At 41.5% G+C, this 16,765-nt stretch overlaps 1 protein-coding gene across 1 annotated transcript in view; it reads left to right on the forward strand.

Annotated features, from left to right (window-relative positions):
• The first annotated feature begins 3,340 nt into the window (after positions 1–3,340).
• The window catches only part of mxi1 (max interactor 1, dimerization protein), a 64,432-nt gene continuing 51,007 nt past the window's right edge, over positions 3,341–16,765 (forward strand). The window contains exons 1-3 of the mRNA XM_078223200.1: positions 3,341–3,618; positions 3,943–4,030; positions 8,535–8,564. Coding sequence (XP_078079326.1) covers positions 3,546–3,618; positions 3,943–4,030; positions 8,535–8,564 — 191 coding nt within the window. The 5' untranslated portion in view covers positions 3,341–3,545. The remainder of the gene's footprint in view (positions 3,619–3,942; positions 4,031–8,534; positions 8,565–16,765) is intronic.

A 16,765-nucleotide genomic window follows, 5' to 3' on the forward strand; every position in this document is an offset into this window, starting at 1 on the left:
AGCGTAAACATTTTAGGACTGAGATGGGGAGAAATTTCTTCACCCAGAGAGTGGTGAATCTGTGGAATTCACTACCACAAAAAGCAGTTGAGGCCAAAAAAGTATATATTTGCAAGAAGGAGTTAGATATAATGCTTGGAGCTAAAGGGATCAAAGGATATGGGAGGAAGGTGGGATCAGGCTACTGAGTTGGATGATCAGCCATGATAATGAATGGTGGAGCCGGCTCTAAGGGCTGAATGGCATGCTGCTGCTCTTATTTTTTCTGTTTCTATGGTTACTGTCTCTGGCTAGTCAGCAATTTCTGTTGGACAACACTGCCCAGAGCACATTCCCATTGGTGCTAGTAGTTAAATCCTGAACATCTGCTAAATTATAATGTTAAACTGTGACTACATGTGGAAATTGCTTCCTCATTCCCATTTGTACTTATTTTCTCATCCTTCAAAAACCCAAACTAGTGTCCATTCAACTGGAGGTCTTGTAATGCAGTGGTAGCAATCGTTATCGCTGGGCCAGGAGCTTTGGATTGAAGTCCAGCCTCAGGACCTGATGACCATGGAAGGGGTGTTCCATAATGTGGCTAAGCAGGTCAATTATCAGCCTGTAAATCCTTCCGGTACACCTGATGGCAGGTGGTAAGAGCAGGAGAGTTCCCTGGTCAGCCATACTGCAGAAGGCAATGACAAACCACTGCAGTACTTTGCCCAGCATAATTGTGGACCATCCAATTGAAATCCATGGTCTGCAACACTGTCTTGGTGCATAGTATCGAGCGTGGGCGTGTACTTTCAAACTGCCAGCAATGCTACTTCTCAAACAGCTATGGAGATTTGCAATATGGTCTAATCTTGCAACAAAAAAAGTCTAAATAGAAGTATCGCATTGCCAATTAGAGGCTAACTGCTGAGCTAAGTTTCTACATTGCTAACTGCTTATAAACACAAACTCCCCAATCTTGGTCTAAACCCATACAATTAAGGTCAGAAAAAAAATCAACATACGTGTAGCTTTCCATCCCATTTATATATATTTTTTCTCCTTAACATTGTTTTAGAGCTGCGATATTTATGATACTTAGAAGTGTGCATATTGTTACATAAACTGATGTGATATCAGCATGAAAATGGAATTGCAACAAAATTAAGGAGCTATCCAAATGCTAATTAAACGAGTCTCCAAAATGGAAGCTGAAAAGTCAAAGAATGCATTGTGTTTCAAAAGGGTCGTGAAAATCACTTCCAAACTGCCCATCCCTTAGTCGGAACAAGAAGGAAATATGATGAAAAGTTGAAACTCCCTATTGAAAATACATTTTTGGCTCTTGGCTACTACAAACACTTGAAACAACATAACGTTTAAAGGCTGAAAACATTTATCTCTGCACACCAGAAATCAGCTTAGTTGTGTTTTTGGATGTGGGTAGTCATGGGTTGCTGATTTAGTTTTTATGCGGGACAGTAATGCCTGAGAAATTGTTCTGCATTAGGTTTGCTGACAAGACAGTTCTAAAAGTAGAATGAATATTTAGATATTGTTTAAAAGTAACAGTTCAGCTTTTAAAATATTCAGTCTCATCTTTGTAACCGATTATAAGTTCTTTCTGAACGGAACAGTCATTATTATCTTCGAGATTACTGACTGAAGACTTTTGTGGGTTTACATCACATCCTTCGTACATCGCATATCATGCACACAAACAACATACCAATAGCAATGACTTACACGACCAGTTAATCAGTTTTTGTACTGTTTGAAGCTGAAACCTTGGCCAGCATCCAGCACATGCCACAGGAGCGTTAACATCTATCTATCTGAATCACTGAGACAGACATAAGGAGGGGGGGCAGGAATGCAATTCCACCAAATTACCAAATAGGCATCAACACCAATACTGGTATTTCCAGCATTTTCTATTTTTGGAGAGAGAATAGAGCCAACATTTCGAGTCTGGATGACCATGATGCTGTCAGACCTGCTGAGTTTGTACAGCATTTTCTGTTTTTGTTTCAGATTCCAGCATACGCTGGTGGACCTTTTTCTCAGATTTGACCAAACAACATTCTTGGTAATCATAAAGATAGCTCAATTTAAGAAGAAGTGGTGCATCTTCTCTTGTCAGGAGCCACCAAAATCAATCATTTGACTGTCAGTCCAAAAGATGCTCTTTGACACATCTAGTTATCCAATTTACAAACTCTTTGAATATTAATGTTTTCATTACCTTCAGCACACAGTGGTTAGCACTGCTGCCTCACAGTGCGCCAGGGACCCGGGTTCGATTCTCGGCTTGGGCCACTGTTTATGGAGTCTGCACGTTCTCCCCCGTGTCTGCGTGGGTTTCCTCCAGATGCTCCGGTTTCCTCCCACAGTCCGAAAGACGTGCTGGTTAGGTGTGCATTGGCTGTGCCAAATTCTCCCTCAGTGTAACCCGAGCAGGCGCCCGGAGTGTGTGGCGACTAGGGAATTTTCAGTCACTTCATTGCAGTGTTAATGTAAGCCTACCTGTGACACTAATAAATAAACTTGTTTTGGAAATACGGATTTGCCTTGTATAAGAGTGAAGGAGAACCACCTGTGTGTGTCCCGCCCCCCCCCCCCCCCCCCATGATGTGGAGATGCTGGCGTTGGACTGGGGTAGACACGGTAAGAAGTCTCACAACACCAGGTTAAAGTCCAACAGGTTTATTTGGTAGGAAATGCCATTAGCTTTCGGAGCGCTGCTCCTTCGTCAGATAAGTGGGATTTCTGTTCTGTTTTGTTTCCCCCCCCATTGCAGAGAGCGCGGAGTCTTTGAAGTTTAAAAAAAGTCATCTTTCCCGCTGCAGGCGGGGCGCGTATGCGCTAGCCCAAGCGGGAACGCGCACGACTTGCGCGCGCGCGCACCCGCGCGTTACCACGAGCACGCGGATACGTTCCCGACATGTGCTTTTCACATGAAACCCGCGCGGCCAGTGTTGTGTGTTTGATGCGGGCAGGTGGGGGAGGGGAGGGGAGGGGGGTAAGAAACAGCCGATTGGTCAGACGAGACCCTATCCCCGCCCTCGCGGGGGGCTCCACCAACCAGAAGCGGGGAGCGTCCTCTCTATGACGTCACCTGTTGCCGAGTCGCTCGCTCCGGCTTGAGAGGGATGGTCCCCTTGTCAGGGAGGAGAATATGGGGGGGGGGGGCATTGTGGGAATTGTAGTCCGCTCACCTCGGCCTAGTTGGGCGAAGAGAGGATGGAAGAACTACATTTCCCGTGGTGCCGCGAGGCAGAGGGGGCTGGGCCGGGCTGCACGCAGGCGCACTGAAGCGGCTCGGTCGGAGCCGTCCTCCTCGATCTATCCTGAGGTAAACAAACTTGGACTGAGAGAGGGAGAGAGAGAGTGCGAGGAGGGTCGGCTGCTTGCAGATCGTCCGCTTCCCCCCCCCCCTTTTTATTTCTTTTTATTTTTAAAACAATTGTGTTTTTTTAAAATATAAATTCCACCCCTTTTACTTTTTTTTTGTACCTTATGTATATATAATAACCCTATATATATATACGCGACCAAATAAAATAATGAACTCAGTACAATTAATCAACATCCAGAGACTGTTAGAAGCAGCCGAGTATTTAGAGAGGAGAGATCGAGGTAAAGCGGCACTGAAGAGATCCGATAAATTATTATTTATTGTTTTATAAAAATTCAAATCGCCCAAGTGTTCCAACTGCCATTAACCGCAGGAGCAGCAAACAAACCCCTCTCTCATGTGTGGAGAGAGAGAAATAAAACTGCGATCGTCAACAATAACACGCTCAAAAGACCAACCAAACAAACAAAGAAGAAAATAATACCAAAGTTGAACTTGTGTGTGTTTTTTTTTCTCTCTTCTTTCCTTCAACCCCCCCCCCCCCCCCCCTCTCTCCCTCTCCTCTCCCTCTCCTCTCCCCAACTCCATCCACTCCCTCCTCTCAGAAGCCGAGCACGGATATGCATCGACGTTACCCTGCAGTGTGGAGGGGACGAGGAAGAAAATGAAAACCAAAAAGAACTCGAGCAATAGGTAAAAGGAAACGCTCCTAATCCTCCAGGACCCACCTTCCAAACGCGAGAGGTATTGGCGTTAAAATCGGGGGCGGGGGAGTGGGGTAAATGAAAGCGAAAGGGAATTGGGCAGCGCTTGTTTGTAGCTGGTTGCCACTGGGACTGTACCCGCCATTTTATCTATTTTAAAAAAAATATTGACCCCCCCCCCCCTCTTTGAATTGATTGCAGGAAAGTACTGCAACTTCTTGAAAAAAAAATATGTATATGTATTCCCTTTCATCTGTGCAGCGAGTGTTGGAGGGAAAAAAAATGCAAAGCTAGTTTTGTTTTACATATATTGGAAGGGGGGGGGGGGTGCGAGCGCCATCTGTAATCAGCTGATTGTCAGATTCACAGTTTTAAAAACACACCACACACACAGGGATGTGAGATTAAACGGGGGCATGGAAGTCCCAATGTATTTTCCTTCTAAATTTGATCTTCTAGTCATTTTACATGTGGGTTCATCAGTTTCCACCCCCTCCATGGACCTGTTAATACAAAATGAAAATCTTGATGTACAGTATAAAAAGCGCACACTTAATTATCTCAATTGTGTTTTCTTGCCCAGCAGAAAATGCAGTGATTTTTGTTTGAAGTTTCTTTTGTTAGTGTCACAAGTAGGCTTGCATTAACACTGCAAGGAAGTTACTGTGAAAATCCCCTAGTCACCACACTCCGGCACCTGTTTGGGTGACACTGAGGTGGAATTTAGCATGGCCAATGCACCTAACCAGCACATCTTTCAGACTGTGGGAGGGAACCGGAGCACCCGGGGGAAACTGACGGGGAGAATGTGCAGCCTCTCTACAGATAGTGACCCAAGCCTGGAATCGAAGCTAGGTCCCTGGTGCTTGTGAGGCAGCAGTGCTAATCACTGTGCCATCTGCTTACATGTGGGTTCATCAGTTTCCAGCACCCCCTCCCTCATGAACCTGTTAAAACAAAATGAAAACCTGATGTACATTATCAATTTAAAAAATAAAAAGCAACCCAAAAGCACCAATTATCTCAATTTCTTGCCTGTCAGAAAATGCAATGATTGTTGAAGGAACCGAGTACAACCTCTAAGCCTTTAATTCCATATCTTAACTAGTTTTGTGGTCTTGATGAGAAAAATAGACATTTTGTGATTGAGGTATTAGAAATGTTTTGAGAGTAAAGTTTAATGATAATGCACAAAAATGTTTTGCACCCACTAACTAATTTTTGATTCATTTAAGTAAGCACAATTTAAAGAGTAGCTTTTAAGTAAACATTAAAGCCGCTCACCTCTTCAACTTGTGTATGTTTATCCTTTGGAATCAAATGTTTCTTTCTTGATGGTATAACCATTTTTAAAAAGTGAGTTTATGACCAGATAATCATTATCCTGTGGGATGAAGATTACAGAAATGTTTTGACTACATGCTTGAGATGAAAGGCAATATTGCAACTGAAAATAATCTGGGTTTTTAATGAGAGGTTTTGGTTTTTCAAATTGCAGTACAATGAAAACACAGTGCTTGATAGCGCATGTCAAGACATGTATGGCTAAAATAAGTTATAGTCTGTCTATCCCCTACATGTGTCCCCCTCCCCATGGCCACTTCTAGTAGGACAAGAACGGGGTAATTTTTCTCATAAAATTGATACCAAAACTTGCCAAAGCCAAAATAAACAGAGTGCATAACGAATCTTGCTAGTCAGGTGACATAAAATTGTACATCTTCTCTTGAAGAACACACTAATTATTGGTATTGTGCAATTCAGTAGTGTCTGAGAGACCCTTCTAACCTCCCCCTGTTTAAATGCCTCTCCTAAATTAGGTTATTTCATCTATTAACTGAGACAGTAGTGTTAGCCTACTCACTATGACTGGTATCATAGTTCAGGTCAATCCTGCTAGATGTCCACATCCAAACCTTTTATTGAAAAAGCTGATAAACAGTCAAAAGCAGGATCCATAGCTGAATATATTCCCTTCCTTTATTCAATCCAATTGTATCACATCTATCAGCAGCACTTCTACAATATCTATTAAATTAGCAACAGAAACTGGACCTGGGATTATATCATTTTTTTCAATTCCTTTACGGGACATGGGCATCACTGGCTAGGCCAGCATTAATTGCCCATCCCTAGTTGCCCTTCAGAAGCTGATGGTGAGCTGCCTACTTGTACTGCTGCAGTCTTTGAGGTGCAGGTGCTATCAAGGAGGGAATTCCCGGATTTTGACTCTGTGACAATGAAGAAATGGTGATATATTTTCAGGTCAGGATGGTGAGTGGCTAGGAGGGGAACCTCCAAGGGTGGTGTTCTCAGATATCTGCTTCTCTTGTCCTTCTAGCTGGTAGTGGTCATGAGTTTGGAACGTGCTGCCTTAGTAACTTTGGTGAGCTCCTACAGTGCATCTGTTCGTTGGTGGTGAAGGGCTTAAATGTTTGTGAAAGTAGTAGCAATCTTGGCTCCATTTAAAAAAAAATCTCCAGCCGTTGCTAGTCAATCACCTTCCCTCTTTGAATTTATCTGAGGGTCTCAGCACTGGCCAAAATTGATTAAAACCCAATAGTCGAGCTGCATCTTGGCAACTGAATGAGGCCCAAGGACGAATCCTCTATATTCTGAAGTATTATTGATGCATGCCACCAGAACAGCACCTGGTTTTGGGTTCTAATGAATTTAGTTCCATTATTTGGAATGTACACACGGTAGCACAGTGGTTAGCACTGCTGCTTCACAGCTCCAGGGTCCCGGGTTCGATTCCCGGCTCGGGTCACTGTCTATGTGGAGTTTGCACATTCTCCTCGTGTTTGTGTGGGTTTCCTCCGGGTGCTCCGGTTTCCTCCCACAGTCCAAAGATGTGCGGGTTAGGTTGATTGGCCAGGTTAAAATTGCCCCTGAGATGCGTAAATTAGAGGGATTAGCGGGTAAATATGTGGGGGGTAGGGCCTGGGTGGGATTGTGGTCGGTGCAGACTCGATGGGCCGAATGGCCTCCTTCTGCACTGTAGGGTTTCTATGATTTCTATGATTTATTATTTAATTTTCAGTCACTTGAATTTAAATGGGCTCCTCCTGGTGATTAGGTACATAAATTCACTATTTTAGTGTAATACTGAGCAGTGCAGAGCAGGAAGATTTATATTCCATGAGACAATGATTTTTTGGAGTGAGAAATTCCTGATAAAATTTAACACATATTGCCACTATTGAAATACAAAGTAGTAAATTTCTACTTTGGTGTAATAAGTATTTTTGTTATGTTCAACTTGGCATCCTCAAATATTAGCCAGTTTTCATTGTTGCTGAAATAGGTTTAAGGACTAGTTCTTATAAATGAATGTTTCACTGAAGTTTTTTGTGAAAAAACCTACACATTGTCTTGTGTGTAACTCCTGCCGATTATGATAGTGATCTGTTCAGAGGGCGTATAGTAGACATGATGGTTATGATGTGTGACTAGTTAGTAATCCTGAGGTCTGCTTGAATGAGTTGCAGACATGAGTTCAAATCCCACCATGACAGTAGGTGATTTTAAAGTTAGTCAGTTAAATGAATCTAGAATAAAAAGTTATCAGCAGTAATGGTGACCATGAAACTACTGGTTGACTTGCTAATGTCCATTAGGGAAATAAATCTGCCATCCTTACCTAGTCAGGCTTATAATGAAGTTGACTTTTAACTGCCCCCTGAAGTGACCTGGTTACCCATTTTATTTCTTAGGAATGGGCAATTATTGCTGGCCTTGCTAGCAATGCCCACATCCTGCAAACAACTTAAAAAAAGCAATAGTGGTGGTGCATAGCTAGAAGTCTCCCTGTTGCTTTTGTTCTTGCAAGCCTTCCTTGATGATATCATGCACATTCAAATGCAAGAATTCTTTTCATCTACTGTTCATTTCTTATGGGTTATATTCTCCCTGTGGGCAGGGATTGCTATCTTTCTCCTATGATTCATAGCAGGTGTTAGGAATTCATTGATTTTTTTTGGCATTTTGTTTCTATGAATATTTTGTATTTTTATAAAAATGAATAACATTATTTTTATTAGATTGTATTTTTGTACAGATAAGGAAGGTCCCAAATTCAGTTATTGGTCCGTGACGAGTTGCTTGACCCTGGTTGTGGCAGTTCACTTGGCCTCAGCATCCATCGTATAGTGACAGAACAAAAATCAGTCAGCATTCTTGCCTAGGAATGCTGTCCAGTGGTTTCTGCTGGAAATTCTGTGTGTAGCTGTTAGGCAAAGACAAAACCAAGTTCAGAGGGACATCTTCCATAACCCAATAGCCTGCTGACACTCTTGGGTAAAAGAATGACCACTTGAATAAGATACTAAAGGGCGAGTGGTGTACACAAGTCAGTGACTTCAGTAGAGAAGGGAAACATGTTGGAGGAAAAAAAGCTTAATTAAATTAAAACGTGCCACGTTTATTTCTCAGTAGTTCTGATGGAAATATTAAAAAGTTTTCAAAATAACTGCTAAATTTTTGTCTTGCAGATCGACACACAATGAATTAGAAAAGAACCGGTAAGTCACATGGACTGCCATACATTTATGTGGACTGATAATGACCAGAAAGATTTTATTTTCATAAATACATTAAATTGTATGTGATATTTTAATTACAAAATTTGTGTCCTAAGACCTAACATTTACAATAAAATAAGGAAGACAGCAATTTTGATAAAGTTTTAAGTTTGGGAAAAGCTTTTAGCTTCCCTGACAGAAAAAGCAATGTGTTTGCAAAATGCAAGTAAATGTCTGACCTACTTTAAGCAGAAAATTGGTATGCAATATATTGGTTGCCTTTCTTTTCCTGACATACTGAACTCTGATTGGGTCACAGGGTGGTGTTGTTGCTAAGGTGTCAGGTTACTGAGGCACTATGAGTGAGCTCTTATAAAGTGGAAAAAAACCTGAATGGTCACATCTTTCCAGAACTGTTATTTGCTCTACAAAAGCAATCCATCATGCTCAGTGTTCTAACTCTTCATTGAATTGATATAAGTAGAATGGTACAGAACATTGTAGTGTTTTGGGGGCCATGTTGGCCTCAGGAAAAAAAAAAAGCCATTTTCTAGCATTTTTTAAATTGTTGATTCACAGTGTGCTGATTTGAACACAGTAATGGTAACTTTTTATTGCAAATTTTTGCCCCCAAGTATTAGCACCAAGTGGTGCTAAATTGAAGAATGCCTTCATTCTGCTGCAGCATGTGTCATAATAGACATTTTAGTACAACACATTTTAAGACATAAAGAATGATTTTTCCATTGCCGCTGAGTGTGATTTTTACAGATAAATATGCATTGTTTTTAATTTTGCAAAATTCCCTAGAGCTGGAAAGATCCCTCAGGTTGAAAAATAGTGACTATGACTCCTCTATTCCAGAAAGTAGGAAACTGCAGGCTATTTAATTTAACATCTGCTGTAAGGAAATTGCTGAATTTTAAAAATGGGACGTGGGCGTTGCTCGCTGGCCCAGCAATTTTATTGCCATTGAGAAGGTGTTGCTGTCCAGGTTGTGTAGGTACACCCACAGTGCATTTAGGGAGGGAGTTCCAGGACTTTGACCCAGCCACACTGAAAGAATGGCCATAAAGTTCCAAATCAGGATGGTTTGTGGCTTGGAGGGGACCTTGTGTTGTTTCCATGTATCTGCTGTCCTTGGCCTCCTAGGTGGTAGAGGTCACGGGTTTAGATGGCTGTCCATTGCTGTCCTGTGTGCTGGGTGTGCAGTGAATGGATGTTGATTGAAAGTGATAGTTGGGGTACCAGTTAAACAAGCTGATTTGTCCTGGATGGTGTCGAGCTTCACGAGTGTTGTTGGAGCTGCAGTCATCCAGGCAAGCGGCGAGTATTCAATCACATTCCTGTCTTGTGCTTTGTGGATGATGGACAGGCTTTGGGGAGTCAGGAGGTGGGAGATGGTGGCATAATTGTAATGTCACCAGATTAGTAATCCAAAGGCCCAGGCTATTGCACTGGGGGCAGAGATTTGGATCCCATCTTGGCAGCTGGTGGAATTTAAATTTGATTAATAAATCTGAAATTAAAGGGCTAGCTTTGGAGATAGTGACCATGAAACCATTGCCGACTGTTGTAAAAACCCATCTGGTTTACTAAAGTCCTTTAGGGAAGGAAATCTACTGTCCTTATCTGGTCTGGCCTACATGTGACTCTAGATCCACAGACTTTTAAACTCCCTCTGAAATGTCCTAGCAAGGTCCTCAGTTGTATCAAACCACTACAAAAAGGATTTAAACTGGACAGATTAACCTAAGCATTGGAAATGACAACGGCAAACCCAGCTCTGTGGAACTTGCAAATCTGTTGTTAAGGAGGTTATTGCGGGGCACTGAGAGTCCAGTGCCATCAGGCAGAGTCAATAGTGTTCTGTGAAATGGAAATCATGTTTGACTAATTTAGTGGAGTTCTTTGTGGAAGTAACAGCAGTGTGGATAAATGTAGATGTGCTATATTTCGATTTCCAGAAGGTGCCACATCAAAGATTGCTATGCAAAATAAGAGCTCGTGGTATAGGGGATAATACTTTCATATGGATAGAGGATTGGTTATCTAAAAGGAAGCAGAGAGAAGGCATAAATAGGTCATTTTCAGGTTGGCTAGATGTGATGAGTGCAATGCCACAGGGATCAGTGTGGGACCTCAATTATTTACAATTTATATCAATGATTTAGATGAAGGGACCAAATGTACGTTTGCTAAATTTGCTGATGACACAAAGATAGGTAGGAAAGTAAGTTGTGAAGAGGACATAAGGAGTCTGCAAAGGGAAATAGATGGGTTAAGTGACTGGGTGAAAATATGGCAGATGGAGTATAATGTGGGAAAATGTGAACTTGTCCATTTTCAGGAAGAATAGAACTCTTGAGGCACAGAGGGATCTGAGTGTCCTGGTACATAAATCACAAATTTACTATGCAGGCATAGCAAGTGATTAGGAAGACTAATGGGATGTTGTCATTTATCACAAGGGAATGGAATATAAATTAGGGATGTTTTGCTACAATTGCACAGGGTGTTAGTGAGACCTTATTTAATAAATGCTATAAATACATTAGAAGCAGATCAGGGAAAGTTCACTTGACTGATACCTGGGATGGAAAGGTGAGAGGGGTCATCTTATGAGGGTGAGAAAGGTTGTACAGACTGGGCCTCAATCAGTTTTAGTTAAGGTTAAGAAGTTATCCTATTGAGGGGACCTGACAGGGTGGATGCTGAAAGGATGTTTCTTGGTGTGGGAGAGACTTGTACTGAGGGACATAGCTTAATAGTAAAGGGTCTCCCATTTAAGATGGAGATAAGAAGAATTTTTTTCAGAGGGTTGTGAATCTTTGGAACTTTCTTCCCTGGAAAGTGATAGAGTTAGGAGCATTGAATAATTTGAAGGCAGAGGTAGATATATAGGGGAGTCAAAGGTTATCAGGATAGATGGTTTGAGGATACAATCAGACCAGCCATGATCTTATTGAATGGTGGAGCAGGCTCGAGGGGCTGAATGGCCTACTTCTCTTAATTCATATGTATATTCACTGAAGGACGAGCTTTTCATCCGTTTAGTCTGCTCAGGAGTTGAACTCTGTCTTGATAGAGAAAATGATGTGGAGATGCCGGCGTGGGACTGGGGTAAACACAGTAAGAGTTTTAACAACACCAGGTTAAAATCTAACAGGTTTATTTGGTATCTGCAGATATCCACTCCACCTGACGAAGGAGCAGCGCTCCGAAAGCTAATGGCATTTACTACCAAATAAACCTGTTGGACTTTAACCTGGTGTTGTTAAAACTCTTATTGATAGAGAAAAGACAATGTTCGAAATAACTGCCATCAAGTCTCTTAACTTTTCTAATTTAGTGAAAAATAACTGCGGTGTGAATAATCTTTTAATTGTGACTACATCACTCTCTCTTGAAGTGACATTGAATAGCCATAAAGAATAATAAACATTTCTAAATATTTTATGGTGAAGAAATAGTTGAACTGTTTAATTGCTTACAATAAACATTTGAGAAAAGGTTTTATATTTGTACTCTAAATTTTAAATCATGGATCAATCGCCACTTCCCAGATTGCACTTTGTAGTTTGGTATTGTCACAGTAATTAGATTTTCATGAACCAGTTATTTCTGTTAAAATTAGGATATTTTTGTGAAAAATTAACAGATTTACATTATTATAAAGACAGATATGAGGAGAGGGAGAAAAATTGATAGTTAAATTATATCATACAACACAAAACATTGGGACAAATCTTCGGGCTCCGCTGACATCGAGATAGAAGTGGGATGTGAGCTGAAAGTTACAGGCCAGCTGCTTTGCCAACTTCCCAATCCTGTTCTCGCTGTCAGTTATTTTGGGATTTTCCAGTTGGGCCTCTAGTTTCCTGAAATCAAGGGAACATATGAAATGGTTGGAGATGGGTATCCAGGAGCAGATTGGGGTCCAGTATGTTGGCAGACCTATCAAGGCTTTACATGCTTGCCTGCTTGGGTGGGGGTACAGCCAATGTGGGGCTTCCTGCCCCACAGTGTTGATCTGGTTGCTTTGTGTATTTTTTATTAAATGTTTTTTAAAAAAGCAATTGAGGGCATCATCTTTGTTGACTTGCCCTCCTAGTTACCGGTATATGCCTTGTAGCCGGGTGTTTCTTCAGAAGGAAGGAGAGTGGACCTGAAAATTGAAGCCAGCCAGTGTGCCAACTTCCCAACCCCCTTCACAGCATTGGATGGTTTGGGATTTTCCAGTTAGCCTCCAGTTTCCTTGTATTGACCTGGCCAAGATGCTGGCACCCCAGCCTGTTGCTGGATATCCACCTCCAGGTAGTTGATCAGCCTCCATCATGCCTGAGAAACTGAAGGCCAAATTCTAAAATGTCCAACACCAGGAATGGAGTTGTGAAGCTAGCACACCGGCTGGCCTCCTAATTTTCAGATCCCATTCCCTATCTTTCATGATGTCAGTGGAGCCAGAAAATTTGTCTCAAGTTTTTATTCCATGTTTCCATATCTCTGAAGCTGGAAGACCTCTCATTGGCCCTCCAGTTTCAAGAGCCCACCCACTGCCCTTAATTGGACAGGAAACCTGTCTCCATGCCAATTAAGGACTTATCCATTTGAAAATTTTGACTGTAATCCATTTCCCACAAGATGTGGATTTGGAGACCTGAAATCAGTCTCAACTCTTGTCTCCACCTCTGTGCAGAAAGTTCAGCCCAATATTGAGTTACATATATCACATAACTCCAGATGTCTGATTCATTTTTTATAATTCACAGCTGGGGTGTCTTAACTCTGGTTTTTAAAATCCCTGATTTTAAATTTTTTTTTACCAAGATTGAGCTAAAATCACTTGTTACAGAAGCTGAATGGGGCTTTATCCTTGCTGTTAAAAACAGGTTTAATGTGAATGAATTATTGATTTTTAAAAAACAGCAATTTCAGAAGGAAATGTGGATTGAGAAATAAACAGATTTCTAAAAAAAAGTATTAGCGCTGATTTTAATTTTGTGATGGAAAATGGTGGTAGTGCACATTATACACTTCATTTGAAAGGTAATTGAGTGGGGCATGTGATGGGAAACCTATCTGTTAGTGCCTGTTTTCCATCATGACCAACACCACCACCAAATGTTAAAATCAGCCCTAAACCTGTTCTATATTGGAGAAATGGAATGATTGGTAGTTTGACATGAATGGTACTGCATCTTAATGTGTGTTTGGGTCAAGGCTGCATGTGTTTGCACATTCCATCTGGTTTCAGCCCTAAGCCTATACCAGATGTGATTTTTCTCCTTATCTCAGGGCAGCTCATGCCCACAGGTGCAAGATTCCTAACCACCAAACTCTCAAATATTCCTCTTGAACTGGTGTAGAATGTACTATTTTATTTATTTACTAACTATTTATTACATATGTTAATGATTCACACCTTAGATGAATTATTTCGTGACTGCTGTAAAGTGATGTTCTTGTTGGCTGCAACATGTTTGGTTCAATTTGTAGCTGCGTCACAGAACTTTCTTAAAATTTCTCAGTGTGCCTCATTGAAACAAGTAAGTTTTTTTTTAACAGCATTCAACCAAATAAAGGGATGGTTAGTTTCAAAAATACAACCCTCCCTCAGCATTGTGGTAATTTTTTGATTTGATTTATTATTGTCACATGTTTTAGTATAGCGTGAAAAACATAGTTTCTTGCATTATACGGACAAAGTATACTGTTCATAGAGGAGGAAAGGATAGGATGCAGAATGTAGTGTTACAGTCATAGCTAGGGTGTAGAGAAAGATCAACTTAATATAAGGTAGGTCCATTCAAAAGTCTGATGGCAGCAGGGAAGAAGCTGTTCTTGAATGAGTAGGTATGTGACCTCAGACTTTTGTATCTTTTTCCCAACAGAAGAAGGTGGAAGAGGTGTGTGGGGTCCTCGATTATGCTGGCTGCTTTTCCGAGGCAACGGGAAGTGTCGACAGAGTCAGTGGATGGGAGGCTGGTTTGCATGATGGGCTGGCTTCATTCATGACCCTTTGCAGTTTCTTACAGTCTTGGTCAGAGCAGGAGCCATACTAAGCTGTGATACATCCAGAAAAAATACTTTCTACGGGGCACCTGTAAAAGTTGGTGAGAGTCGTAGTGGACATGCTGAATTTCCTTAGCCTTCTGAAAAAGTAGAGGCATTGGTGGGCTTTATTAACTATAGCATGGCATGCCGGGGGGGACTGGAGCAGGTAGTTGGTGATCTGGACACCTAGAAACTTGAAGCTCTCGACCATTTCCATTTCATCCCCGTTGATGTATACAGGGGCATGTCCTCCACTGCACTTCCTGAAGTTGATGACTATCTCCTTTGTTTTACTGACACTGAGGGAGAGATTATTGTCATTGCACCAATTTACCAGATTATACATCTCTTTCCTGTACTCCATCTCATCATTGTTTGAGATCTAACCCACTACTGTGGTGTCATCAGCAAATTTGAAAATCAAGTTTAAGGGGAATCTGGTCACACACTATATGGGGTATAGTAAGGGACTGAGGATACAGCTTTGCAGGGCACCAGTGTTGAGGATAATCATGGAGGAGGTGTTGTTGCCTATCCTTACCAATTGCGGTCTGTGGGTTAGGAAGTTGAGAGTCCAGTTGCAGAGGGAGAAGCAGAGCTCTAGACCATGGAGTTTGTAGATGAGTTTTCTGGGAATAATGGTGTTGAAGGCTGAGGTGTAGTCAATAAATAGGAATCTGACATAGGTGTCTTTGTTATCCAGGTGTTCCACAGGATTGAATGTAGAGCAGGGAGATGGCGTCTGCTGTGGACCTGTTGTGGTGATAGGTGAACTGTAGTGGATCCATGCAATCTTGGAGGCCGGAATTGATCCGAGTCATGACCAACCTTTTGAAGCATTTCATAATGATGAATGTCAGAGCAACTGGGCTGCCTGGCTTTTCTTTGGTAAAGGCATGATGGTCGTGTTCTTGATTGCCAACTGTCAGTGAACAAAAGGTGGAAAATTGATTGCCTGGGTATATATATTTTTTGAACAGTTAGATCCGGGTAGTAAATACATAACCAGAAATGTTGTGGTCTTCAAGTTTCAGAAAGATTATAAATTCTCTACTTTTGTAAATAATGATTTTCTCTCTGCATCCATGAAAATGTATACAAGGTTGTAAATCCGCATTTGTGATTCCCTTAAGTTAATGGTGTTATCGTTTGTATACTATAATAGAAAAATATTGAGAACATAGGGTGACCTTGTTTTATATTTCTGCCATTGTCACACTTAAACAGATTGTAAGAAAGTAGCCCTGTGCATTAATGGTGTGGAGGATTACATGCTTTCCATTTTATCTCTTTACATTAGGAAGTACCTTCTACTTAGCATATTGCTACCTTGGTCAAGAGCAGAAACTTACCTCATGGACTATCCTGAGTGTGCACAGATGTCTATCATACAATGTGGGAGTGATTTTTAACTTTCTCCAGTCAGCTTCTTTATTTCTTCCTGCCAATTTATGATTTTAACGCTCTGGGAGTTTCAGTAATAAATGCAAATTGGGGTTTCATAATACACATGGCACCCCAATGGAGTTTTAACTGTCTGCTGAGTGGGACTGGAGTCCTATATAGACCAGACTGGATCAGGACATCAAACTTCGTCCCTTGCAGGGCTTGGTGAATCAGATGGGTTTTTATCATTACCTGTTTAGTTTCATTGGCATCATTATGGAGACTACAGGTCTGACATCTTAATCATTTCTCATAACTTGGGAGCCTCCTCATAGCTCGGGCAGACATTGCGATGCAATGCAGCATTGCCTCCAGTGTGCAATGCAGTCTTCAGCCGTTTGAAGAAAAGGCTATTCGATGAGAAAGACCTCAAACCTCAAGACCAAGTTCATGGTCTACAGGGCTGCAGTGCTATTTGTCCTCCTGTGTGCATTAGAGACATGGACAACATACAGCAGACACCTTAAATCCTTGGAGAAGTATCCATTGATGCTTTCACAAAATCCTGCAAATTAATGGCAGGACACGTGCATCAATATCAGTGTCTTCTCTCAGGCCAACATTCCCAGTATTGAAGCACTGGTTATGGGCAGGCCACATCGTCTGCATGCCTGGCACAAGACTCCCAAAACAAACTCTCTGAGCTTTGTTACCGCAAGCAGTTACCAAGAGGGCAGAGGAAATGTTTCAGGATGTTC

The sequence above is a fragment of the Mustelus asterias genome, chromosome 11 (assembly GCF_964213995.1).
Source record: "Mustelus asterias chromosome 11, sMusAst1.hap1.1, whole genome shotgun sequence".
In the NCBI taxonomy this organism is placed as follows: Eukaryota; Metazoa; Chordata; class Chondrichthyes; order Carcharhiniformes; family Triakidae; genus Mustelus; species Mustelus asterias.